Consider the following 27917-nt stretch of genomic DNA (forward strand, 5'->3'; position numbering starts at 1 on the left):
ATGGCAGAACCTTTTGAGGAATGCATGTGTGCTTTAGGAAGGGGTTGGGCTACATTCAGAACGATCGCCAGGAGTTCAGGGAGGGATGATACTTCACCATCAGGGCAACAGACTCAGTTCCAGCATTCTCAGGACAGAAGGCTGCATTCTTGCCAATGGATGTTTCACTTGCTTTCTTCGTGGCAACATCCCTTTCGCTGTTCCTGAGCTCTCAAGGTATTTTCATGCTTCCTCTGATCCCCGGGGATATAACGTCCTGGTATTGTGTGGGAGAGGTGCACTGGAGTGAAACAGCATGCAGAACAGGCAGGGAAATTCCAGGAACTGGGGGGGGGGGGGGGGGGAGAGTGAGGTTGGCACCAGAGGCAGCAAATAGTCCCCTCTCCAATCATAAACAAGGGGCTACAAATTTAAGGTGGAGGAGATTTGAAAGTGAGCAAGTTTTCCCACATGGGGAGTGAGTGATATCTGGAAGGTGCTGCCTGTAGGATTGTGGGGTTGTAGGGTTGGAATCAGAGACACTCACTGTGTTAGACACTTAAATCAATGAAGCGTAGAAGGACACAGTCCTACTGGGGGCAAATGGGAGAGAGTTGCCAGTAAGGGCGGATGGAGATGTTGTATTTATTTCTTCTGGGAAGTAGGAGACTGAGGGGTGATCTGATTTATAAAATTGTGAAGGTGTAGCTAGAGTCCCTACCCTGGGGAAAGGAGATGGGAGAGATTTTTAAAGGAGACCTGAGGGGCAACTTTTTCATCCAGAGGGTGGTGAGTCTATTCAATGAACTGCCAGAGGATGTGGTTGAGGCAGATACGATAAGGTAAGAGGGGAAAGATTTATAGGGGTTCCCTCTGGTCACAGGAGTAGTACCAGAAGAACAGAGATGGGGAGGAATTACTTTAACCAGAAGGTGATGAATCTATGAAATTCATTGCCACGGACAGCTATGGAGGCCAAGTCATTGGGTGTAATTAAAGCAGAGGTTGATAGGTTCTTGATTAGTAATGGTGTCAAATATTACAGGGAGAAGGCAGGAGAATGGGGTGGAGAGGGAAAATAAATCAGCCATGAATTAGGCCATCAGCAGACTCGATGGGCTGAATGGCCTAATTCTACTCCTATGGTTTTATGGATTGGAGGGTGGCAAATGTTATTTCCCTGTTCAGGAAAGGTAATAGGGATAATACTGGGAATTATAGACCAATGGGTCTTACATCCATTGTGGGCAAATTATTGGAGAGGATTCCTAGAGATAGGATTTAGGAGTACTGAATTTGGGGAGGCACGATAGGGTAGTGGTTAGCGCAGCACTTTACAGCGTTAGCTGTAAAATTGGAGTTCAAATCCCACTGCTCATTGTATGGAGTTTGTACGTTCCCCCGGTGCAGCCTCCTCTACTTTGGTGAGACCCGACATAGATTGGGGCACTGCTTTGCCAAGCACCTTTGCCCCATCTGCAAAAAGCAGGATTTCCCAGTGGCCAATCACTTCAATTCCAGTCCTCACTCCCATTCCAACATCTTGATCCATGTCTGCTCTGTGCCATGATGAGGCCACTCTCAGGTTGGAGGAGCAAGACCTCACATTCCATCTCGGTAGCCTCCAACCTGATGGCATGAACATCAATTTCTCCATCTTCCAGTAATTTCCCCCTCTGGCTGTGAAGGATGTAGAAGTTTTAGAGAGGGTGCAGAGGAGATTCATCGGGATGCTGCCTGGATTAAAGAACATATTTTTTGAGGATAGGTTGACTGAGTGAAGACTTTTCTCTTTGGAGTGAAGGAGAATGAGAGGTGGTTTGATAGAGATGTACAAGATGATAAGGCAGAGTGGACAGCCAGCACCTTTCTCTCAGGGCAGCAATGGCCAATAACACAGGACATCCTTTTAAGGTGATTGGAGGAATGTATAGAGGGAATGTCAGTGGTAAATTTTTAACAAGGAGAGCGCTGGGTGCATGGAACGCGCTGCTGGAAGTGGTAGTGGAGGTGGATACATTAGGGACATTTAAGAGAAGCTTAGGTAGGCACATGAATGATAGAAAAATTGAGGACTGTGGGGGGGTGAGGGGAGGAGAACTAGATTGATCTTGGAGTAGATTCAAGGGTCAGCACAACAAAAGGCCTGTCTGACTCTGTGAGGTAAGGGGGCGGAAAAAGCTCAAGGCAGATCGTTCAGGGTCAAGGAGAAGAGACAGGATGGGACAATGACGGGGATTCAAGCGAGGACTGGAAGAGAGTAGGCAGGTGGCTGTAAGAACAAGAGGAAAGAGGAGGGCCTTGATGCTGGCACTAGTCTGAGTTCGGCAGCCTGTCTCTCATCTCCCAGATCCAACGTCCTTCAGACAGTAATAACATTACTGTTGTGGGGAACTGGAGTTCCCACCACCTCGCATTTCAAAGCCTTTCTGCAAATCATTAAGTTGCTGGTGCCAGAGGTTGTGGGCGAGTTTCTGAGTGGTGGGGGGTGGAGACATTAGGCCCATTCATGTTCAGGTCTGCACATCTGAGAAATTCCAGAATCATTCAGTCACACACAACACCGACACAGGCCTTTTAGTCCAACTCATCTTAATGCTTTAAGATGTACCTCCACACCCAGGCCCTCAGGAGGTACAGGATCCTGAAGACCCACACTCAGTGATTCAGGAACACGATCTTGCTATTCCACATGTGCTCAATTTATTTATTTCATTTTTATTGAGAATGATAGTAATTCTTGATAAAACGTCTCAGCCCATAACATCAGCTGTCTATTCCCCTCCATCAATGCTGAGCTCCTCCAGCATTTTGTGTGCGTTTCACAACATACGCCAGTGGTAATACACCTGATTCTGATTCCTATCCAAGTTGTTACTGTACCAGCCTCAACCACATCCTCTGGCAGCTCGTTCCATACACAGACCACCCTCTGGAGGAAAAAAATTGCCCCTCAGGTTTCAATTAAATCTTTCCCCTCTAAAACTGTAGTTTTGGATTCCCCTATCCTGGGGGAAAGACTGTGACCATCCACTTTACTGGCTTTGGAGGCGTGGAGGAAGCTCACCAGGTTGATTCCAGAGATGAGAGGGTTAGACTATGAGGAGAGATTGAGTTGCCTAGGACTGTACTCACTGGAATTCTGAATGAGAGGGAATTTTATAGAAACATATAAAACTATGAAAGGGTTAAATAAGATAGAGGCAGGAAAGTTGTTTGTACTGGTAAGTGAGACCAGAACGAAGGGACATAGCCTCAAGATTCAGGAGTATAGGTCTAGGATGGAAATGAGGAAAATTGCTTTTCCCAGAGAGTAATGAATCTGTTTCATTCTCTACCCAGGGAAGCAATAGAGGCTATATCAGTAAATATATTTAAAACACAGTTAGATAGGTTTCTGCATAATAGGGGAATTGTATTACAGGGAAAAGACAAATAGGTGAAGCTGAGTCCACATGTCAGATCAGCCATGATTTTATTGAATGTCAGAGCAGGCTAGATGGCCGACTCCTGCTCCTAGTTCTTATGTTCTTATTTATGCCCTCTTTATAAACCTCAGCAGGTCAGGCAGCATCTATGGAGGGAAATGAACAGTCAATATTTTGCAGCAAGACCAGAGGTGGGTAGCAGTGAGGGGAGCTAGCTGGCATAAAGAGGTAAGGTGGAGGTAGGTATATGGGAAGGACTAGCAGGTGATAGGTGGATCCAGGTGAAGAGGGATGATTGGTGGAGGGAGAGAATCAGGGGTGGACAGGGAGAGGTGACCAAGAGCTGTGGGTGGTGGGATCTGATACGAAAGGGAGGCAGAGCATGGGACCAAGGGATGTTTCCCTCTGTCCGTTTTCTTTCTGATCTAACCCAGTTCGTCCCATACCCACCCAACTCCCACCATACCCCTGTTTCTCTCCCCTCCTCATAGTCATAGAGTCACAGAGCACTACAGCACAAAAACAGGTCTTTCGGCACATCTAGTCTCAGAGGGGTATGGAGGTCTATGGTCCAGGTGCAGGTTGATGGGACGAGGCAGAATAACAGTTCAGCACAGACTAGATGGGCAGAAGGGCCTGTTTAGGTGCTGTGGGGTTCTATAACTGAGGGGGAAAAGCCTGCTTACGTTTACCCTAGTTATACCCCTCATAATTTTGTGTACCTCTCTCAAATCTCCCCTCATTCTTCTACTTTCTAGGGAATAAAGTCCTAACCTACTCAACCTTTCCCTGTAACTCTGCCCTCAAGTCCTGGCAACATCCTTGTAAATTTTCTTTGCATTCTTTCAATCTTATTGACACCTTTCTTGTAGGTAGGTGACCAAAATTGCACGCAATACTCAAAATTAAGTCTCACCAATGTCTTATACAACTTCAACATAACATCCCAACTCCTGTAGGCAATACTTTAATTTATGAGGGCCAATGTGCTGGATGACCCTATCTACCTGTGACACCTCATTCAAGGCATTATGGATCGTGATCCTCAAGTTCCCTTGCTCTACACCCACTCCATCTGCCCATCACACCTACCCTCCTCCCCATGGGTCCCATCATCGGACAAGCTCCCTCGCTCCCTGCCTGGTGATTCAGCTCTCCCTTTCTCCCCTGTGTAGGAGTCCCTGGAGAAGGAAGAGTTTGCACAGTGTTCCCCTTGTCTGCGAACCGGACTCTGGTCTTCAGGAATGGCACAATCAGGTGCAAGTCCACTGACTTCTGCTTTGGGATCTGGATCCGCCATCCTGACGGAGTTTTCTACCCAGACAGACAAGGTGAAGCTGTGATTGTGTGTGAGTGAGTGAGTGAGAGAGAGAGAGAGAGAGAGAGAGAGAGATTGGTGGGCAGGAAGTGAGTGAAGGAGAAGGAAGGCAGTGAAAAAGAAAATGGAGAGACAGAGATAAGGAGAGAGGGAGAGAAGTAGAGATGGAGAGCAATACAAAGAGAGGGGGACAGAGAGATGGAGGAGTGTGAGAAAGAGAAATTGAGAGAGGGAGAGATGGAGGCAGATATAGAGGGGAAGGGGGTTAACAGGGAGAACACAGGAGCAGAGTGGGAGAGAGAGAGAGAGGGAGAGCAGGTGAGTAAAACAGGAAGAGTAAGAAAGGGAGAAATAGAAATGGAGGCGAGGGAGAGATAAAGAGATATGCAGGAGAGAGAGAAAGAAATGGAGGGTGACAGTGAGACACATAATCATGGGAGGGGGATCTCTTTTGGGGGGGGTACGGATGGTAAGAGGTGTGTTGCCTCAGGTTGGGGAAGGGAAGACTCCCGTGAGGGGGTGTCAGGGTGGGAGAGGAGAATCACTGAGAACAGACTGACCCACTCTGTCTCCTTCTCCCCACAGGCTGCTGGCCGACCCGGAACGTCCTCTCCTGCACCCCACAGTGCACAGACCGATCCCACAGGTCCCACCGCTTCACTTCCTGCTGCTGTAGCACAGACCTGTGTAACAGTGGCCCCCCTCATCTCTCTGAGTCTGAACAACTCTCCACCAACGGTGAGCCTCCACCCTACCCCACACCCCCAACATCCTCTGACCCCACTTCATGATACAACCTCCACACTGCACCTCCGCCCCCAACATCCTCCAACAGCCCCTTCCAGCATAATCAACCTCCTCTAACCCCTTCACCATCCTTCAGCAGACAATGGCATTACCCTTTCCACCCTCACTTCATCGTCTGGCACCAACCCCCACCAACATCACCTACAGTATCCACAGTAAACGCCACGCGTTAAACACACATACACACTCATTCTCTCTCACACAGACACTCCCCCTCACACACTCACTCACTCCTTCCCTCTCACACACAATCACTCTCTCACACACACCCCTGAACACCACTCCACTCACTCCCTTTGCAATTTTTGCTCATTTCTTTCTCAATTCCTGATAAAACATTGTTTACATTTACATCATTTATTAATTATTGTACTGTTTTGTGCCCTTTATGTAGTCCCGTGTAGGTCTGAAGTCTAATGTAGTTTTGTGCTGTCTCACATAGTCTAGTGTAGTTTTGTGTTGTTTCATGTAGCACCAGGGTCCTGGAGGAACGTTGTTTCGTTTTTACTATGTACTGTACCAGCAGTTATGGTCGAAATGACAATAAAAGCGACTTGACTTGACATTCACTCTCTCTCCCACACACACACACTCATTCACTCTTTCACACATGCACACACTCCGTCTCTCACACACACTCACTCTACTACACACACATTGTCCCTCTCACACACACACACACTCCCTATCTCTCACACACACTCACTCCATCTCACACACATACTCTCTCTAACACACACACATTCTCCCTCTCACACACACACACACACTCATTCACTCTCTCTCAGACACACACACTCACTCTCTTTCACATGCACGCTCACTCACTCCTTCCCTCTCACACACATTCACTCTCACATACACGCCCACATTCACACTCTCTCACACACACACTCACCGTCTCTCACATGCACACTCACTCACTCCTTCCCTCTCACACACATTCACCCCCTCTTTCACACACACCCACACATTCACTCTCACACATGCACACACATTCATTCTCTCTCAGACACACATTCACTCTCTCACAGACACACACACTCACTCCGTCTCTCACATGCACACTCACTCACTCCTTCCCTCTCACGCACATTCACTCCCTCTTTCACACACCCACATATTCACTCTCTCACACACACACTCACTCTCTCTCACACACACACACACTCACTCCATCTCTCACATGCACACTCACTCACTCCTTCCCCCTCACACACATCCACTCCCTCTTTCACACACACACTCACACTCTCTCACACACACACACACACACACTAGCTCTCTCACATATGTACATTTTCTCACTCACACACATACAATCTTTCCCCTCACACACACAGTCACACAGCCTCTCTCATACACACACACGTGGTCTATGTCACACACACACAGGCACACACCACTCTCTCACACACACACACACACACGAACTCTGTCACTCACACACACACACTCACTCTCTTTCCCTCTCACACACTCAGAGACAAACATGCACATAGTCACAGACACACTGGGTGTTAAGTTCAAAGGAAATGTGTGGAGCAAGGTATTTTCTTAACAGAGAGCATGGTGCTACCAAGCTGGTGGTGGGGACAGATAATAGACAATAGGTGCACGAGTAGGCCATTCGGCCCTTCGAGCCAGCACCACCATTCACTGTGATCATGGCTGATCATGCACAATCAGTACCCCGTTCCTGCCCTCTCCCCATATCCCTTGACCCCACTATCTATAAGAGCTCTATCTAACTCTCTTTTGAATGCATCCAGAGACTTGGCCTCCACTGCCTTCTGGGGCACAGCATTCCACATATCCACCACTCTCTGGGTGAAAAAGTTTTTCCGCATCTCTGTTCTAAATGGCCTACCCCTTATTCTTAAACTGTGGCCCCTAGTTCTGGACTCACCCATCAGCGGGAACATGCTTCCTGCCTCCAGTGTGTCCAATCCCTTAATAATCTTATATGTTTCAATCAGATCCCCTCTCATCCTTCTAAATTCCAGTGTATACAAGCCCAGTCGCTCCAATCTTTCAACATATGACAGTCCCGCCATTCTGGGAATTAACCTTGTGAACCTACACTGCACTCCCTCAATAGCAAAAATGTCCTTCCTCAAATTTGGAGACCAAAACTGCATACAATGCTCCAGGTGGGGTCTCACCAGGGCCCTGTACAGCTGCAGAAGGACCTCTTTACCCCTATACTCAATTCCTCTTGTTATAAGAGCCAGCATGCCATTAGCTTTCTTCACTGCCTGCTGTACCTGCATGCTTGCTTTCATTGACTGATGTACAAGAACACCTAGAACTCGTTGTACTTCCCCTTTTCCTAACTTGACTCCATTTAGATAGTAATCTGCCTTCCTGTTCTTGCCACCAAAGTGGATAACCTCACATTTATCCACATTAAACTGCATCTGCCATACATTTACCCACTCACCCAACCTGTCCAAGTCACCCTGCATTCTCATAACATCCTCCTGACATTTTACACTGCCACCCAGCTTTGTGTCATCAGCAAATTTGCTAATGTTACTTTTAATCCCTTCATCTAAATCATTAATGTATATTGTAAACAGCTGCGGTCCCAGCACCGAACCTTGCGGTACCCCACTGGTCACAGCCTGCCATTCTGAAAGAGACCCGCTAATCACTGCTCTTTGTTTCCTGTCAGCCAGCCAATTTTCAATCCATGTCAGTACTCTGCCCCCAATACCATGTGCCCTAATTTTGCCCGCTAATCTCCTATGTGGGACTTTATCAAAAGCTTTCTGGAAGTCCAGGTACACTACATCCACTGGCTCTCCCTTGTCCATTTTCATAGTTACATCCTCAAAAAACTCCAGAAGATTAGTCAAGCATGATTTTCCCTTCATAAATCCATGCTGACTCGGACTGATCCTTCTACTGCTATCCAAATGTGTCATAATTTCCTCTTTTATAAATGACTCCAGCATCTTTCCCACCACTGATGTCAGGCTAACTGGTCTATAATTCCCTGTTTTCTCTCTCCCTCCTTTCTTGAAAAGTGGGACAACATTAGCCACCCTCCAATCAGCAGGAACTGATCCTGAATCTATAGATCATTGGGCAATGATTACCAATGCATCCACGATTTCTAGAGCCACCTCTTTAAGTACCCTGGGATGCAGACCATCAGGTCCCAGGGACTTATCAGCTTTCAGACTCAACAGTCTATCCAACACCGTTTCTTGCCTAATATAAATTTCCTTCAGTTCATCCTTTACCCTAGTTCCTTTGGCCACTATTACATCTGGGAGATTGTTTGTGTCTTCCCTAGTGAAGACAGATCCAAAGTACCTGTTCAACTCATCTGCCATTTCCTTGTTCCCCATAATAAATTCACCCGTTTCTGTCTTCAATGGCCCAATTTTGGTCTTAACTATTTTTTTGCTATTCACATACCTAAAGAAGCTTTTACTATCCTTTATATTCTTGGCTAGTTTACCTTCGTACCTCATTTTTTCTTGGCATATTGCCATTTTTGTTATCTTCTGTTGCTCTTTAAAAGCTTCCCAGTCCTCCGGATTCCCGCTCATCTTTGCTATGTTATACTTCTCTTTTATTTTTATACTGCCCTTTACTTCCCACGTCAGCCACGGCTGCCCCTTGCTCCCCTTATGATCTTTCTTCCCCTTTGGAATGAACCGATCCTGCACCTTCTGCATTATTCCCAGAAATACCTGCCATTTTTGTTCCACTGTCTTCCTTGCTAGGGTATTGTTCCATTGAACTTTGGCCAGCTCCTCCCTCATAGCTCCATAGCTCCCTTTGTTCAACTGTAATACTGACACATCCGATTTTCCCTTCTCCTTCTCAAATTGTAGGTTAAAACATATCATATTATGGTCACTACCTCCTAATGGTTCCTTCACTTCGAGGTCCCTGATCAAATCCAGTTCATTGCACAACACTAAATCTAGAATTGCCTTCTCCCTGGTAGGCTCCAGTACAAGCTGTTCTAAGAATCCATCTTGGAGGCACTCTACAAACTCCCTTTCTTGGGGTCCAGTACCATTCTGATTCTCCCAGTCTACCTGCATGTTGAAATCCCCCATGACAACTGTATCATTACCTTTGCAACATGCCAATTTTAACTCTTCATTCAACTTACACCCTACATCCAGACTGTTATTTGGGGGCCTGTAGATAACTCCCATTAGGGTCTTTCTACCCTTAAATTTCTCAGTTCTATCCATACTGACTCTACATCCCCAGATTCTATGTCCCCCCCCCTCGCAAGGGACTGAATATCATTCCTCACCAACAGAGCCACTCCACCCACTCTGCCAGTCAGTCTGTCCTTTCGATAAGATGTATATCCTTGAATATTCATTTCCCAGGCCCTGTCCGCTTGAAGCCATGTCTCAGTTATTCCCACAACATCGTACTTGCCAATTTCCAACTGAGCCTCAAGCTCATCTACTTTATTCCTTATACTTTGTGCATTCATATATAATACTTTTAATTTGTTACTCCCCTCTCCTTTCATATCAATTCCTATTTCACTTGGCCATACTGTATGATCTCTTCTTGAGCTTTCTACTCCATTGATTCTGTTGTCCTTTTTAACTTTTCTTATTTTCACTTTCCCTTTAACTCCATCCTTATATTTCCAGTTCATCCCCTCCCCTCCACTACTTAGTTTAAACACATCCGTGTTGCAGTGGCAAACCTGTCTGCCAGAATGCTGATCCCCTGCCTATTAAGCTGCAACCCGTCCCTTTTGTACAATTCATCCCTACCCCAAAACAGATCCCAATGGTCCAAGAATGTAAACCCTTGCTTCCTGCACCAGTTCCTCAGCCACACATTCAGATCCATTATCTCTCTGTTCCTGCCCTCTCCAGCACGAGGAACTGGAAGCAAACCAGAGATAACCACCCTGGAAGTCCTGCTTTTCAGCCTTCTTCCGAGTTCTCTAAAGTCCCGCTGCAGAATGTCCTTCCTCTTCTTCCCGATGTCATTTGTGCCGACATGCACTACCACTTCCGGCTGTTCACCTTCACCCTTGAGGATTCTCTGCAATCGGTCCATGATGTCCTGGATCCTAGCACCAGGGAGGCAACACACCATCCTTAAATCTCGTCTGTTGCCGCAGAAACCCCTTTCCGTACCTCTTACTATGGAGTCCCCTACTACCAAGGCTCTTCCTGATGTCTGACTCCTCGGCTCTGCTTCTGCACCAATTTTTGGCTCGCAGACCTGTCCGCCTCTCAGACTGGCAGTATCTTCTGTCCTGACAGCTTCCAAGAAGGTGAACCTGTTTTACGAGAGGTACATCCCCTGGGGTCTCCTGTATTTCAAGCATCCTTTCCTTCCTCATCGTCGCTCCCTTTCTCTCTTCTGGTATCCTCGGTGTAATGACCTCACTGTAGGTCCTGTCCAGAAAACCCTCGTTTTCGAGGATAAACCTGAGGTCATCCAGTTCTTTCTTCAGTGCTGCAACATGCTCCTTCAGAAGCTGAATCTGGACATACTTTCCACAGCTGTAGCAGCTGGGGGCACCATCAGTGTCCCTGACCTCCCACATCATGCACATAGCACACTGAATCAGCTTAGCGGTCATGTCTTCACCCTCTGCAATTGTGCCTGGCATCGTCTCCTCGCCAAAGACTCTCGAGCCAAAGACTAGCACTTTTCACGCCAGGCACTTCCCTCGACCAGGTCGCCTCCCGACAGAGGCTCTTATACAATAGATATGATAGAGGCTCTTAGACAGACACATAGATGTAGGGAATGGAGGGGGTGGACACTGTGTAGGTAGAAGGGAATTTAATTAGCATCATGGGCTGAAGGGCTGTAAAGCTTGATGACCCTATGACTCAGCAACACAGTGAATGAGAGAGCTCCTGCAGTTCAGGCTATGAGAGGGTTAACAGGTTTCTAGACTATTCTCCAGGAGGTGGACGCAACTCTTCAAGGTCTCCTAATTTACTGCCTTCTGTCCTTGGAAGAAGCTGAGCGGATGGGGGAGGGTGGTTGGTGGTGTGTTCTCCACACCCAAACACATCCAACACTAGACAGATAAGGAGCAAAATATCGAGTGATCCTCCCACACGAGAGATGGGGAGGCTATCCATCAACTTTGATCCTGTTGATGGGGAGTTATATCACAAACGGTGTCTCTGTACAATACAGGGAAACAGCTCCACAGCTGCATGGTTAAAGGAGCCAACAGTTCCCTGAAATCTCGGGGCTCCATTCCTTACACCTTCATATCTGACACAGCCTTACAATCATGCAGTGTAAAAGAGAACCTTCAGTCCATCCTGTCCATGACATCAGCAAATACACCTTCTACACACGCTCCGTTCACCAGCACATATGGTGCATATTTAATATATATCCCACTAACTTGTCCGTTAGCAAATTATATGTCGTCCCACAGGCCTGCATCCTCCTTTATCTCCGTCATACACTCTGGCCCCTACAACCCTCCTCATCTCCATATCACTCTTCCTACCCTACACCCCTCATTTCCATATCACCCTCCCTACCCTGCACCACTCGTCTCCATATCACTCTCCCTACCCTACACCCCTCGTGAACTGTGCACGGTGCTCCCGGTGTGGGTCTGACCCAGGGATAGGGAGACGGGAACTGTGCACAGTGCTCCCGGTGTGGGTCTGACCCAGGGATAGGGAGACGGGAACTGTGCATGGTGCTCCCGGTGTTGGTCTGACCCAGGGATAGGGAGATGGGAACTGTGTACGGTGCTCCCGGTGTGTGTCTGACTCAGGAATAGGGAGACGGGAACTGTGCACGGTGTTCCTGGTGTGGGTCTGACCCAGGGATAGGGAGATGGGAACTGTGCACGGTGCTCCCGGTGTGGGTGTGACCCAGGGATAGGGAGATGGGAACTGTGCACGGTGCTCCCTGTGTGGGTCTGACCCAGGGATAGGGAGATGGGAACTGTGCACGGTGCTCCCGGTGTGGGTGTGACCCAGGGATAGGGAGATGGGAACTGTGCACGGTGTTCCCGTTGTGGGTCTGACCCAGGGATAGGGAGACGGGAACTGTGCACGGTGCTCCCGTTGTGGGTCTGACCCAGGGATAGGGAGACAGGAACTGTGCACAGTGCTCCCTGTGTGGGTATGAACAGGAATGACTGTGTGAATGTGTGTGTAATAACTACTCTGTTGCTCTCTGCTGATTCCAGGACTACTGAATGGGATCATCTGTCTACTGGTGGTCGTCCTGATCTCCTCAATCCTCGTGCTGGTGCTAATGTGTCCACGAGGTACGATGCTTTTTTTCCACCTGGGGATGACCCCACAGTCAGTTCCCCCTGGGTTTAGGGGGCTTCTGAATCTTTACTCCCTACACTGGCTGTCACAGCTGACTGACAAACAGACCAGGTCTCTCTGACCCAGGACAGAATGGGATGTGAGGGAACTGATACCCTGAGGGGATCACACAGAGTAAATCTCTGGGAATTGTCCCCCTTCACTGCTCCCCTCCATTCCTCTTCTCTCCTCCCTCCTCTTCCCTCACCTCGCATCCACCCTCCATTCCACTCCCTCCCCTTCTACCTTCACAACTCACGCTCCCTTCCTCCTCCCTCCCCATGCAGCCTCACCACGCTCCCTACATTCCCTTCCCCCATAATGCATGCCCTCACCTCCTGCTTCCCTTCCACCCTCCTCTCTGCCTCCACTTTCTCTTCCCTCCCATTACCCAAGTGTTCTGACCCACATTCTCACTGCTCTGGAGCGAACTGTCCTTTCTCCTCTACCCCTCCTCTTCCATTCTCTTACCCCTATTCTTCTGCCTTCTCTCTCCCCTCTCCTCTTCTCTCCACCCTCTCTCTTCAACTCATCCCCTTCACCTCCTCTACAATTCTCTTCCCCTCCCATTCCCCTTTCTCTCACCCTCTCTCTCTTTATTTCCTCTCTACCCTCTCTCTCCCTCTCCCCCTTTTCTGAAATTCTAAACCCCCCCACTCTCTGTTCCAATGTGGACCACCCTTTCCACTCCCATGAGCCAGACTTCTAATTTCCTCTGTCTCTCTCTGTTCCAGTACGGACCGCCCTCTCTGCCTTTCGGTGCTCGGCTCCTCCCGTTGCTCCTGGAAATCTGCAGACTGTTGAATTACTTGAGGTACTTCACTACTTCACAACCCCTGACCCCTCACCCCTAGGCAATGAGCCCACTGACCCTGACCCCTAAGGGGAGCACAGTCACCGATCCATGATATTAAGACATTAGTATGGTTGGGAATCTCCCCGGTTTCCTAATCCCAGCAGGGTTCTCAATTGGGATTGGGAATACTGTTGGGATTTGCTTAGGACTCTAGACATAGCACATAGAACAAAGAACATTATGGACCCTTCAGCCCACAATGTTGTGCTGACCTTTTAACCTACACTAAGATCAATCTAACATTTCCCTCCCACATAGCCCTCCATTTTCTTTCATCCATGTGCCTTAGGATCTCTTAATTGTCCCTAATGTATCTGCCTCTACCCCCATCCCTGGCAGTGTGTTCCACCCACCCTCTACTTATCAACTTGCACACCAACTCTGAGGGATCTATGGACATGTACCTCAAGATCTCTCTGTTCATCCAAACTGCTAAGAATTAGATATAGGTACAGACTGAGGAATCTGCCTGGTTTCCACCAGGGATCCGTGGGATGGGGTCTCCAGTGGAACTCCCTCTAAACGGGGGTGTTCTTTCCTCATACATTGGGGACCTGGGGTGGAGGGCACTGTACATACTGGGGTTTAGGTGAGGGTTACAGAGCCCTGTAGGGAGTTTCTCAGTTGCTGCATAGATCTCCTAACCACCTGTCACTTCTGTGGGCTGGAAAAGACGGCATACCATAAGCATACATGGCTTGTATGTGTATCCAGCCCCTCTTTACCCCTCCAAATTGCCTGCTCCTGGCTGCTCTTCAGTCCCACCCTCTTCAAGTTCGGTCACCCAGTATGGAGGTGGGAAATGGTGGTGGTGGTGGGCAGGGGGGCAGTGTTGGCAAGTCCTGGCTGCCCAGCCTCGGTATCCATTGGCAGCTGAGGGCCCTGCCCAGGCTGACAGCCTGGTGATATTCCAGGGGGTAGGTTCATGCCTGGATATATCTGGAGGTGGTGTCTGCAGGAAATATGGAGGTGTTCCATAGAAGGTGGTGTCCATAGGGGATGGATATGTCCTGGATGGATGATGCTGTGATTTAAAGTTTGCTTGCTGTGAAGAACATCGAACACAGAACAGTATAACACAGGAACAGGCCCTTCAGCCCACAATGTTGTACTGATATAATAAAATGCCCAGCTAAACCGATCCCTTCTGCCTGCACAATGTCCATATCCCTCCATTCCCTGCACATCCGTGTGTCTGTGTAAGAACCTCTGAAACATCTCTATTGTATCTGCTTCCACCACCACCACCCCTGGCAGCACATTCTGAAAACCCACCTCTCCTTGTGTAAGGACGTCCCCTATCTGTCCTTTAAACTTATCCCTTCTCACCTTAAATTCATGCCCTCTGGTATTTTAGCCTTGGTGATAGAGATGCTGGTTGTGCACCTTATCTATGCCTCTCATCATTTTATCAACCTCTCTCAGTCACCACTGCTCCAGAGAAAACAACCCAAGTTTGTCCAGCCTCTCCTTATAGCTCATGCCCTCTAATCCAGGCAGCATCCTGGTGAACCTCTTCTGCACCCTCTCCAAAGCCCCCACACCCTTCCTGTAATGGGACAACCAGAACTGAATGCAATACTCCAGATGTAGCCTAACCAGTTTTATAAAATTGCAACATAACTTCTTGAGTCTGGAACTCATTCCTTGACAAGTAAAGGCAAGCATACTGTATGCCTTCTTTACCACCCTTTCAACCTGCACGGTCAGTTTCAGAGAGCTACAGACTTGGACCCTAAAATCTCTCTCTACATCAATGCTGATCTTTGTGGAACCTCCAGCTAAAATCAACAGTTACCCTCGGTGGGCAAACCAGTTCTGAATCCAAATGGCCAATTCACTGTGGATCACGTGCACCTCAACTACAGATTGTGAAGGCCTGGTGTATTTGTACTAATTCTGTCTCTGTTACAAAAACAAGATCAGCAGGGATCTCAGCACAAACTTCATGCTGTTTTCCCAACTGTGATACAACACAGAAGTTAGGGTTTCCACCGCCCTACACTACAGTAGGCTGAAGTTAACCCCTTGCTGTCCCGCCCTCCGCCCTTCTCCCTGGAGGTTAACCCCTCATTGTCTCTCCCTGGGTTGACGTGGCAGGTGATTGGACAGGGCAGGCATGGAACAGTGTGGAGAGGGCTCCAGACCCAGCAGCCGGTGGCAGTGAAGCTGTTCCCTGCTGCCCACCGAGATCATTTCCAGAACGAGCGGGCATTCCACAACCTGGTCTCCATGGGGCACCAGAACATTGTGAGGCTTGTCGGGGCCGGAGCGTGCAAGCACAGAGGGAGCACGGATTACATGATCATCACGGAGTACTGTCCTGGGGTAAGGAGGGCCAACAGGGGTGGGCAGGGGGTATTGAGGTTGGGTCCATCGAATCTTCACTGAGTACTGGGGTAAGAGGGGAGGGAAGGGGAGGGGGATGGATGGGGAGGGGAGGGATGGGGAGGGAGGGAGGAAGGATGGGGAGGGAGGGAGGAAGGATGGGGAGGGAGGGAGGAAGGATGGGGAGGGAGGGAGGAAGGATGGGGAGGGAGGGAGGATGGGGAGGGAGGAAGGATGGGGAGGGAGGAAGGATGGGGTAGGGGGGAGGGATGGGTAAGGGGGAAGAGATGGGAGGGGAGACATCTAGTCATCATTGAGTACTGTTCCAGGGTAAGGGAGGGAGGGGGGCAGATGGAGGGAGGGAGAAGAGGCAAGGAGAAAGAGAGAGAAGAGAGAGAAGAGATAGGCGAGGGAGGTGAAATTATCTCAAAATCAGTGAGTACTATCCTAAGGTAAGGGAGAAGGCAGTGGGAGAGAGGGCCAATGGTAGGGGATCATCTCATACTCAAGGCACTTGGACAGGTAAATGGAAAGGTTTGGAAGGATATGGGACAAGGAGGTGTATGCCCAGATCCAACACTGGCAAATGGGGCTTGTTTTGATGGAGACCTGGGTTGGGCCTTGGGAACTGGCTCTATAACTCCATTAGGAAAGAGAAAAGGAAGTGGGTAAATGGAGCCTGGAATGTGGGGAGAGGGTGGCGGTAGAAACAAAGGTGGGGAGAGCATTGACTGGGAACCTTCTAATAGCTGGCTTCTTCTGGAAGGGATCCCTATCCAATTACCTGAGACAGCATTGCAACAGCTGGGGGGCTAGTCTCAAGATGGCTCAGTCCGTCACAGCAGGAGTGAGTTTCCTTCACACAGAGACCTGGTCCAGAGGTAAGTCTTAATAGATAGTGGATATTGATTCAATATTGTCACATCTAATAGGGTAAATTGAAAAGCTTGTCTTGCATACGTTCATACAGATCAGATCACACAGTGAATTGAGGTATATCAAAGTAAAACAATAACAGAATACAGCTACGTGGACTATACCTCTTCCACGCTGTTACTTGTAAAAACGTCATCCCCTTCTCTCAGTTCCTCCATCTCCGCCACATCTGCTCTCTGGATGAGGCTTTTAATTCTAGAACGAAGGAGATGTCCTCCCTCTTCAAAGAAAGGGGCTTCCCCTCTTCCACCATCAATGCTGCCCTCAACTGCATCTCTTCCATTTCACTCACGTCTGCTCTTACCCCATCCTCCCACCACCCTACCAGGATAGGGCTCCTCCGTTCCTCACCTACCACCCCACCAGCCTCTGCGTCCAGCACATAATTCTCTGGAACTTCTGCCATCTTCAATGGGATCCAACCACCAAGCACATATTTTCCCTCCCCCCACTTTCTGCCTTCTGCAGGGCTTGCTCCCTATGTGACACCCTTGTCCATTTGTCCCTACTTGCAAGTGGAACAAGTGCTATACCTGAACCTACACATCCTCCCTCACTACCATTCAGTCCCCAAACAGTCCTTCCAGGTGAGGAGACACTTCACCTGTGAGTCTGTTGGGGTCATCTACTGTGTCCAGTGCTCCCAGTGTGGCCTCCTGTACATCGGTGAGACCCAATGTAGATTGGGAGACCGCTTCACTGAGCACCTTTGCTCCATCCACCAGAAAAAGCGGGATCTCTCAGTGGCCACCCGTTTTAATTCCCCCTCCCACTCCGATATGTCTGTCCTTGGCCTCTGCCACTGTCGCAACCTGACACCAGGTTGGAGGAGCAACACCTTATATTCTGTCTGGGTAGCCTCCAACCTGATGGCATGAACATCGATTTCTCAAACATCTGGTAATGCCCCTGATGCACCATCTCACTCTGAGATGTAAAAGCGAGGTATCGGCTTTTATTGAATGGAAGAAGGAACAAGCAGTGAGTGACCACCATACTACATCCTGGAGACTGAGAGGCCGGGCTCAGACCTCAATCACCTTTATACAGGGGTCTGTGGGAGGAGCCACAGGAGCAGTCAGCAGGGGGCGTGTCCAAACAGGTATATGTAGTTCACCACAACCCCTCCTCTTCACCATTCACCTTTTCCCTCTCTCACCTTATTTCCTTGCACACCCATCACCTCTCTCTGGTGCTCCTCCCCCCTTTTCTTTCTTCCACAGCCTTCGCCCTTTTCTATCAGACTCTCTTTTCTCCAGCCCTGTATCTCTTTCACCAATCAACTTCCCAACTTTTTAATTCATTCCACCACCCCCCCCCCTTTCAGGTTTGTTTCACTTATCACTTTGTGTTTCTTTCTCCCCTCCCCTGCCTTTAAAATCTACTCCTCCACTCTTTTTTCCAGTGCTGAAGAAGGGTCTCGGCCCAAAATGTCGACTACTCTTTTCCTAGATGCTGCCTGGCCTGCTGAGTTCTTCCAGCATTTTGTGTGTGCTGCTTGGATTTCCAGCATCTACAGATTTTCTCTTGTTTGACACTGGGATAGAATCTGTCCTTGAGCTGTTGGGACACGCTTTCAGGCTTTTGTATCTTCTGCCCAATGTGAGAGGGGGAGAAGAGAGAATATCTGGGGTGGGTGGGGTCTTTGATGATGCTGGCTGTTTCACTGAGACAGTGAGAAGTGTCGACAGAGTCCATGAAGGGGAGGCTGGTTTCTGTGATGTGTTGAGCTGTGTCCACAACTCTCCCCGGTTTCTTGTGATCACGGGCAGAACAATTATGTATCCAGACAGAATGTTTTTTATGGTGTGTTGATAAAAATTGGTAAGAGTCAATGTGGACATGCCAAATTTCTTTAGCCTCCTGAGGAAGTAGGGATCCTGTCAAGCTTTCCTGGTCCTATCTTTGTGGTTGGACCAGGACAGGCTGTTGGTGATGTTCACACCTAGCTCTCAATCTCAGTACCACTGATGTAGACAGGAACACGTGCACCATTCACCTTCCTGAATTCATTGACCAGCTCCTTTGTTCTGTTGACGTATTCGTTTTACCTTGTTCTACCTCAATGGACTGTGTAATGATCTGATCTGAATGAACAGTATGGAAGACAAGCTTTTCACTGTATCTCAGTACATGTGACAATAATAAACCCAATTCCTTCAGACAGAAGATACAAAAGCCTGAAAGGACATATCACCAGGTTCAAGGACGGCTTCTATTCCCCTGTTATTAGCCTATTGAATGATCTCCTTGTACAATAATATGAACTTGACCTCACGATCCACATTGTTATGATCTTCCACCTTATTGTCTACCTACTCTGTACTTTCTCTGTGACTGTGACACTTTATTCTGCATTCTGTTATTGTTTTACCTTGTTCTACCTCAATACACTGTGTAATGATCTGATCTGATTGGACAATATGAACCTCATTACGTGTGATGTTAATAAACTAGTTCCAACTCCAAATAAGTTTTTCATTTCATCTGCATATATTGACAGTAAACTTGACTTTGCCTTTGACCAGACCTGGCTAACATCAGCATCTCTGGAACTAACCACAAGAAAGGGCTTGTCTCTCTCCACCAGGTGTATACAAGCCTGCCATTGTCCATCGGGACCTCAGCAGCGACAACGTGCTGGTGAAAGAGGATGGGACGTGCGTGATCAGTGATTTTGGTCTGGCCTCAGTGATGAGCAGCAACAAGAGGCTGACTGGCAAAGGAGCCCAGGTCTACATGGTAGTGTAGTTCTCAATTCTTGCTTTCTCTTGTATTATCTCAATATCCCAGTGCGGTGAAATGATCTGTATGGACAACGCAATATTATCTACTTGTCTTAGCGGGAGAAGCCAGAGTAGTGAATGGTTTCCTCTCTGACTGGACACCTATGACAAGTGGTGTGCTGCAGAGATCAGTGCTGTGTCTGTTGTTTGTTTTCTGTATCAATGGATGCTAATATGGTAAACTGGATCAGCATATTTGTGAATGAAACCAAGACTGGGCACGTAGTAGACAGGGAGGAAGACTATCAAAGCTTGCAGTGGGATCTGGACCAGCTGGAAAAATGGGCTGAAGAGCGGCAGATGGATTTTAATGCAGACAAGTGTGAGGTGTTACACTTTGGGAGGACCAACCAGGATAGGACTTACACAGTGAGTGGTAGGGCACTGAGAAGTGCTGTATAACAGAGGGATCTGGGAATTCAGACCCACAATTCCTAGATAGGGTCATAAAGAAAGCTTTTGGCACATTGGCCTTCATAAATCAGCGTACTGAGTACAAGAATTCGGATGTTGAGATGAAGTTGTGCAGGAGTTGGCGAGGGCTAATTCGGTGTATTGTGTGGAATTCTGGTCACCTACCCACAGGAAAGATGTTAATAAGATTGAAAGAGTACAGAGAAAATTTACAAGAATGTTGCTGGGACTTTGAGGATCTAAGTAAAGGTTGAATAGGTTAAGACTTTATTCCCTGTAGCATAGGAGAAGGAGGGGAGCTTTGCTAGAGCTTTACAAAATTATGAGTGGCTTAGTTAGGGTGAATGCATGCAGGTTCTTTTCCACTGAGTTTGGGCAAGACTAGAACTAGAGGGCATAGGTTTAGGGTGAAAGATGAAATTATATAAGAAGAATCTGGGGAAGAGGGAATCTTTTTCATTTAGATGGAGGTGCAAGTGTGGAGCAATCTGCCAGCAGAAGTGGTGGATGTGGGTTCATTTGTAACATTTAAGAGAAGTTTGGATAGGTCCATAAATGGGAGGGGCAAGGAGGGTAAGCAGGTATGCATTTACCCTTTCTATACCTCTCATAATTTTGTATACCTCTGTCAGATCTCCCCTCAGTCCCCTGCCATGTTTGCGGACGATAAGTGGATAAGTGTTGAGGAGGCAAAAGTCTGCTGAAGGACTTAAAACAGATTAGGAGAATGGGAAAAGAAGTGGCAGACGGAGTATAGTGTAGGGAAGTGTATGGTCATGCACTTTGGTAGAAGAAATAAAAGGATGGACTATGTTCTAAACAGTGAGCAAATTCAGAAATCGGAGGTGCAAAGGGGCTTAGAAGTCCTAGTGAAGTATTCCATAAAAGTTCACTTGCAGGTTGAGTCAGTGGTAAGGAAAGCAAATACAATGTCAGTATTCATTTTGAGAGGACGAGCTTATGAAAGCAAGGATGTAATTCTAAAGCTTTATAAGGTACTGGTCAGACTGCACTTGGAATACGGTAAGAAGTTTTGGGCCCCATATCGAAGAAAGGATGTGCTTGCAATGGAGCAGGTCCAGAGGAGGTTCACAAGAATTACTCTGGAAATGAAAGGGTTAATGTAGGAGGAGACTTTGATGGCTCTGGGCCTGTACTCACTAGAGTTTAGAAGAATGGGGGGGAGGGGGAGAGAATCTCATTGAAACCTATTGAATATTGAAAGGCCTAAATGGAATGTATGTGGAGAGGATGTTTCCTATAGTGAGGGAGTCTAGGACCAAATGCACAGCCTCAGAATACAAGGAAATCCCTTTAGATCAGAGATGAGGAGTAACTTCTTTTGCCAGAGAGCGGTAAATCTGTGGAATTCATTGCCACGGGTAACTGTGGAGGCCAAGTCATTGGGTATATTTAAAGCAGAGGTTGATAGATTTCTGATTAGAAAGGATGTCAAAAGTTACAGGGAGAAGATAGGAGACTGGAGTTGAAAGAGATAATACATCAGCCATGACAGAATGGCAGAGCAGACTTGATGAGCCAAATGGCCTAATTCTGCTCCTATGTCTTATAGTATTTTCCGGTGCAGGTAGGTGGGTCTAGGCAGAAGTTCGGGTCAGCATGGACTAGATTAAGATTAGTTTTATTTGTCACATGTATATCAAAACATAAAAATATTAAATGAAATGCATCATTTGCGTCAACGACAAACACAGTGCAAGGATGTGCTGGAGGCTGCCCACAAGAATCGCCATGCTTCTGGTATCAACCTAGCATATCCAAATGTTACTAACCTGTATGTCCCTGGACTGTGGGAGGAAACTGGAGCACCCAGAGGAAACCCATGCAGTCACAGAGAGAACGTGCAAACTCCTGACAGACAGTGGTAGGAATTGAACCCTGATCACTGATTACTGGCACTTTTGCAACTAATGTGCTGTCTGATTAGATGGGCCATTCCTGTGCTGTAGTGCTCTATGACAAAGCTTTACACTGTATGTGTGACAATAATAAAACAATTCACCAATTTGTTTAAAGAGGCTATGTCACTCTTAGTTTCACAGGTATGGTCACACTGAAGGAAAGATATTAAGGTGAGACCACATCCTTGAATGGTGTGGTCAGTGGAGGTCTCCTTGTTGAAGAATGGACATTGATGTGTTGGGAGAACTTCAGAAAAGTTTTGTTATACAATCCCTGTGATGGGTGGTTTGGTGAAACCACATCTGGAATGGTTTGGACAGTACTCAATGGGTCAGGAAATGGACAGTCGATGTTTTGGGTCAAGACCCCTTGTCTTGGCCAGCATGGACAGGCTGCGCCGAAGAGCCAGTTTCCGTCCTGCAGGAAGGGAGGCAATTGCTGATTCTGACTATGACCTCACCCTCTGTGACTCTCCCTTTTCCCTCTCTCCTCTTCTTCCAGGTCGGGACATACCGCTACATGGCTCCTGAATTACTGGATGGTTCCATCAACCTGAGGGACTATGGCACCACCCTGAAGCAGGCTGATGTTTATTCCTTAGGACTGGTCCTGTGGGAGATATTCACCAGGTGCACCACCCTCTTCCCTGGTCAGTACCCAGGCAGATACTTTAGAGAAACCTCCTCCTCTGGCAGCTCATTCCAGATACCCACCATCCTCTGGGTCAAAAAACTTGCCGCCCATATCTTTATAATTCCTCTTTTCTTAATTTCAAAGTGTGCCCTCCAGTTCTAGACTCACCTATCCTGGGGAGAAGACTGTTACCATCCACCGTATGTATGCCCCTCATCACTTTATAAACCTGTATAAGGTTATCCCTTAGCCACCTACATTCCAGAATGGAAAAAAAAGCTAGTCCAACCTCTCCCTACCACCACAGCTCCTCCATCCCGGGCAAGATCCTGGTGAATCTCTTCTGCATCCTTTCCATCTCTATTACATCCTTCTCATAGTGTGGTGACCAATGTCTTGTACAGCTGCAATGTATCGTCCCAACTCTTATACCCAGCCAATGAAGGCAAGCATGCCAAACACCTTCTTCACCACCTGTGTCACACTTACAGAGAGCTATGGACTTAGTCCCCAAAGTCCCTCTGTACATGAACGCTCCTAAGGTCCCTGCCATTTACTGTAATTGTCCTACCAGAATTTGACTTCCCAAAGTTTACGGTGTATGATCAGAGAATCAAGAGTTCTTTCAACCAATTAGAACAGTCTCCATTGTACATCTGGAGAAATTTGCCAGTCTTTGTTAACATACCAAACTCCTCAAACTCCTAATGAAATATAGTCGCTGTTGTGCCTTCTTTGTAATTGCAGCAATATGTTGGGTCCTGGATAGATCTTCAGAGATATTGACACCCAGGAATGAAAATGCTCATCTTGATCCCTCAATAAGAACTGGTGTTGTGTTCCCTTGACTTTCCCTTCCTGAAGTTCACCATCAATTCCTTGGTTTTAGTGGAGATGGGTGCAAGGTTGTTGCTGTGACACCACTCAAGCAGCAGATCTATCACACTCCTTTACACATCATCGTCCCCATCTGAAATTCTGCCGACAACAGTTGCGTCATCATCAAATTTATAGATGGTGTTTGAGTTGTGCCTAGCCACACAGTCATGGGTATAGAGAGAGTAGAGAGTGGCTAAACATGCATTCTTGAGGCCACCAGTGTTCTGAGTTGCATCTATTTCAATGCAAGCTGGTTGTAGGTAAAGTGTTTGAGTTTAGAACATGAATCAGCACGTGGATTTATGATATTGTTATAGCCTACTACACACAAAGCCATGTTGACTATCCCTAATCAGGAGGATGAGAGGTGAGTTGATAAGAGGCCTAGATTGAGTGTTCAGCCGGAGACTTTTCCCCAAAGCAGCAATGACCAATACCAGAGGACGACCATTAATGGAGGAAATTTTTTTTTGGGGGGGGGGTATCAGAGTTAGTTTCTTTTTTTTTCCACAGAGTGTGCTGGGTATGTGGAACACGTTGCCAGGTGTGGTGGCAGAGGCAGATACATTAGGGACAATTAAGAAACTCTTAAATGAAACTCACGAATGAAAAAAAACTGGGGAGCTATGTGAGAGTACGGTATCTTAGAGTAGGTTAAAGAGCAGCACATCATGAGCTGAAGGGGCTTTGCTGTGCTGTAATGGTCTATGATGGTGTAAATGATTGGTTGATGGTCAGCACAGACCTGATGGGCTGAACAGCCTATTTCTGCAAGTGATCGAAGCCCATCTTTGTTCTGTTCACCCCAGCCCCTCGAGATGTTAACTAGACTCCAGTCCAATGTCTCACCCTGGTCTGACTGGATATTGATCAAAGGAACAAACAGATAGGCACTGACTACTGTTCCCTCTTCACAGGCCGATCCACGCCAGAATTTCAAGCAGCGTTCCAAGCGGAGATTACGAGGGACCCAACATTCGAGGAGATGGTCACCACTGTAGTCAGGGGTCGAATAAGGCCCAAATTCCCCCCGAGCTGGGCAATGGTCAACAGGGTGAGTGAAATATCTGGGTTCCCAAACCATCCCACACACTTATGTGTGGCTGAGGTCAGTGTCCAGAAAGAGTGGGTGAATGTCCAGAGAGTACATTCCTATCTACCTGTGACTTTCAAGGAATGATGTATCTGTATTCGCAGATCCCTCTGTTCTACTGCATTCCTCAGTGCCCTATCGCTCACGTGCAAGTCCTATCCTGGTTTGTCCTCACACTTGTCTGCATTAAATTCTATTTGCCATTTTTCAGTCCATTTTTCCAGCTGGCCCAGAAGCCACTGCAAGCTTTGATGGTCTTCCTCTCTATCCACAGCACCCCCAATCTTGATGCTATCAGCAAAATTCATTTAAAAAAAAAAGAACCTTTGGCGCATTGGCCTTCATAAATCAAAGTATTGAGTACAGGAGTTGGGATGTTTTGTTGAAGTTGTAAAAGACGTTGTTGAGGCCACATTTCAAGTATATTGGTTACCTACCAACAGGACAGTTTTCAATAAGATTGAAAGAGTGCAGAGAAAATTTACAAGGATGCTGTCAGAACTTGAGGACCTGAGTTAGAGGGAAAGGTTGAATAAGCTGGGACTTTATTCTCTGTTGCGCAGGAGGATAGGGGAGATCTTATAGAGGTATTCGAAATGATGAGGGGTACAGATATGGTGAATGCACGCAGGCGCTTTCTCCTCTGGCTGGGTGAGACTCAAACTAGAGGTCAGAGATTTAGAGTGAAAGGTGAAATCTTTAATGGGGATCTGAGGGGGATCTTCTTCACTCAGAGGGTGGTGCAAATGTGGAATGAGTGTCAGCAAAGGTGGTGGATGTGGGTTTGATAGCAATATTTAAGAGAAGGTTGGATAGGTACATGGATGGGAGGGGTATGGAGGTCTAGGGTCCAGGTGTGGGTCACTGGGGCTGGGCAGAAGACCAGGCTGACATGGACCAGATGGGCTGAAAGGCCTGCTTTTGTGCTGTAGTGCTCTATAACTATGACTCTAAATTTGTTGATCCATTTTACCGCATTATCATAGAAACATAGAAGACCTACAGCACAATACAGGTCCTTCGGCTCACAAAGCTATGCAGAACACATCCTTACCTTAGAACTACCTAGGCTTACCCATAGCCCTCTATTTTTCTAAGCTCCATGTACCTATCCAGGAGTCTCTTAAAAGACCCTATCGTATCTGCCTCCACCACCGCTGCTGGCAGTACATTCCACACACCCACCATTCTCTGCGTAAAAAACTTAGCTCTGATATCTCCTCTGTACCTACTGCCAAGCACCTTAAAACAGTGCCCTCTTGTGCTAGCCATTTCAGCCCTGGGAAAAAGCCTCTGATTATCCACACAATTAATGCCTCTCCTCATCTTGTACACCTCTATCAGGTCACCTCTCATCCTCTGTCACTCCAAGGAGAAAAGGCCGAGTTCACTCAACCTATTCTCATAAGGCATGCTCTCCAATCCAGGCAACATTCTTGTAAATCTCCTCTGCACCCTTTCTATGGTTTCCACGTCCTTCCTGTAGTGAGGTGACCAGAACTGAGCACAGTACTCCAAGTGGGGTCTGACAAGGGTCCTATATAGCTGCAACATTACCTCTCAGCTCCTAAACTCAATCCCAAGGTTGATAAAAGCCAATACACCGTATGTCTTCTTAACCACAGAGTCAACCTGCACAGCTGCTTTGAGCGTCCTATGGGCTCGGACCACAAGAGCCCTCTGATCCTCCACACTGCCAAGAGTCTTACCATTAATGCTATATTCTGCCATCATGTTTGACCTACCAAAATGAACCATCTCACACTTAGCTGGGTTGAACTCCATCTGCCACTTCATGTAACTCATTAATATAGACAATATCAACATGTACAAGGAGTACAGTAGGGGCTGAGGGTGCAGCTTTGTGGGGCACCAGTGTTCAGGATAATCATGGTAGAGGTGTTGCTGCCTGTCTTAACTGAGTGCAGTCTGTTGGTCAGAGAGTCAAGGGTCCAGTGGTAATAGGAATGCAGAGTTCCAGTTCTAGGAGATGGAGGGTGGGCCACTGTGATCAACAGTCAAGGTAGATGGGCCGAATGGTCAGCTACAGTCCTTAACTCATGCTGCCTGTGTTTCCCCTCCCACAGAGCCTGCCTGAGACCATCAGTGACTGCTGGGACCACGATCCTGAGGCTCGACTCTCTGCCCAATGCCTGGAGCACCGACTGGCAGACATGTCAGCTCTTGCTGACTCCCTCCAGACACTGACCCCTCTCAGTGAGACAGCATGATGATCCCTTCTCACTGCCCCAGTGCCGCCCCTTTCACAGTGTGAACCTCTCTCGGTACCACCCCTCCCACAGCACAGTGCTCACTCACTGTCCTCCCTCCTCGCTGCCCTACCCACATCACGGCTCTCCCTCTCCACCTCCTCTCCTTCCTAAAAGATTATCCGCTGTGCCCAATGGTTCTCCTAAAAGGCTTCTGAGAGGAGTTCAACCCACCCCCCTCCCTCACCACATGGAGTTCCTCTGGGGCCAGGAAATCTTGGTTACATGAATTAATTACACCCCACACCTGAGCCCCACAGTGATTGTTTTGGAGACCAAACATTGAGCTTTTCTCTGAGACTGGTTTCACTTGATCAACCACTCAGCCGAAACACTCAAATAAAATACAAATGTTAACTCTGAGTCCCTGAGAGTCTTTTTAATACTTGGAATTGGAATTGGTTTATTATTGTCATATGTACTGAGATACAGTGAAAAGCTTGTCTTGCACACTGTGCATTGAGGTAGAACAAGGTAAAACAATAACAGAATGCAGAATAAAGTGTCACAGTTACAGAGAAAGTGCAGTGTAGGCAGACAATAAGGTACAAGGTCATAATGAGGGTGAGGTCAAGAATCCATCCTTTCATACTAGTGGACCATTCAATAGTCTAATAGCAGTGAAGTAGAAATTGTTCTTGAGCCCGGTGGGACGTGCTTTCAGGCTTCTGTATTTTCTGCCCGATGGGAGAGGAGAGAAGAGAGAATGTCCTGGGTGGGTGGGGTCTCTGATGATGATGCTTCACTGAGGCAGTGGGAAGTGCAGAAAGAGTCGATGGGGGTGGGGGGGGGGGGAGAGAAGAGTCTGGCTTCAGTGATGTGCTGAGCTGTATCCACATCTCTCTGCAGTTTCTTGCAGTCAGTTGCCACCTTGTCAGGCCCTTGAGATTTATTCACCCTAATTTGCCTCAAGACAGCAAACACCTCTCCTCTGTAATCAGCATATGCTCCATG

At 47.6% G+C, this 27917-nt stretch overlaps 1 protein-coding gene and 1 long non-coding RNA gene across 2 annotated transcripts in view; one reads left to right on the plus strand and one right to left on the minus strand.

The window, feature by feature from the left end:
* The window catches only part of LOC132384739 (uncharacterized), a 155052-nt gene that overhangs the window by 123398 nt on the left and 3737 nt on the right, over nt 1-27917 (minus strand). The gene's annotated exons all lie outside the window — the stretch shown is intronic.
* LOC132384567 (bone morphogenetic protein receptor type-2-like) lies at nt 5192-27134 on the plus strand. The gene is made up of 10 exons (XM_059955756.1): nt 5192-5201; nt 5311-5463; nt 12719-12799; nt 13580-13659; nt 15802-16029; nt 16796-16910; nt 19556-19707; nt 22590-22737; nt 24518-24654; nt 26781-27134. The coding sequence occupies exons 1-10, from the start codon at nt 5192-5194 to the stop codon at nt 26922-26924; spliced, it is 1248 nt and encodes a 415-aa protein (XP_059811739.1). The 3' UTR covers nt 26925-27134.

Source organism: Hypanus sabinus, chromosome X1 (genome assembly GCF_030144855.1).
Source record: "Hypanus sabinus isolate sHypSab1 chromosome X1, sHypSab1.hap1, whole genome shotgun sequence".
NCBI classification, from domain to species: Eukaryota; Metazoa; Chordata; class Chondrichthyes; order Myliobatiformes; family Dasyatidae; genus Hypanus; species Hypanus sabinus.

What these genes read in the sequence shown, in the direction of transcription:
- LOC132384567 (XM_059955756.1), top strand. An exon ending in AGACTGTTGAATTACTTGAG is followed by an intron (nt 13,660 to 15,801) that starts GTACTTCACTAC and finishes TTGACGTGGCAG; the next exon opens with GTGATTGGACAGGGCAGGCA. An exon ending in AAGGAGCCCAGGTCTACATG is followed by an intron (nt 19,708 to 22,589) that starts GTAGTGTAGTTC and finishes CTCTTCTTCCAG; the next exon opens with GTCGGGACATACCGCTACAT.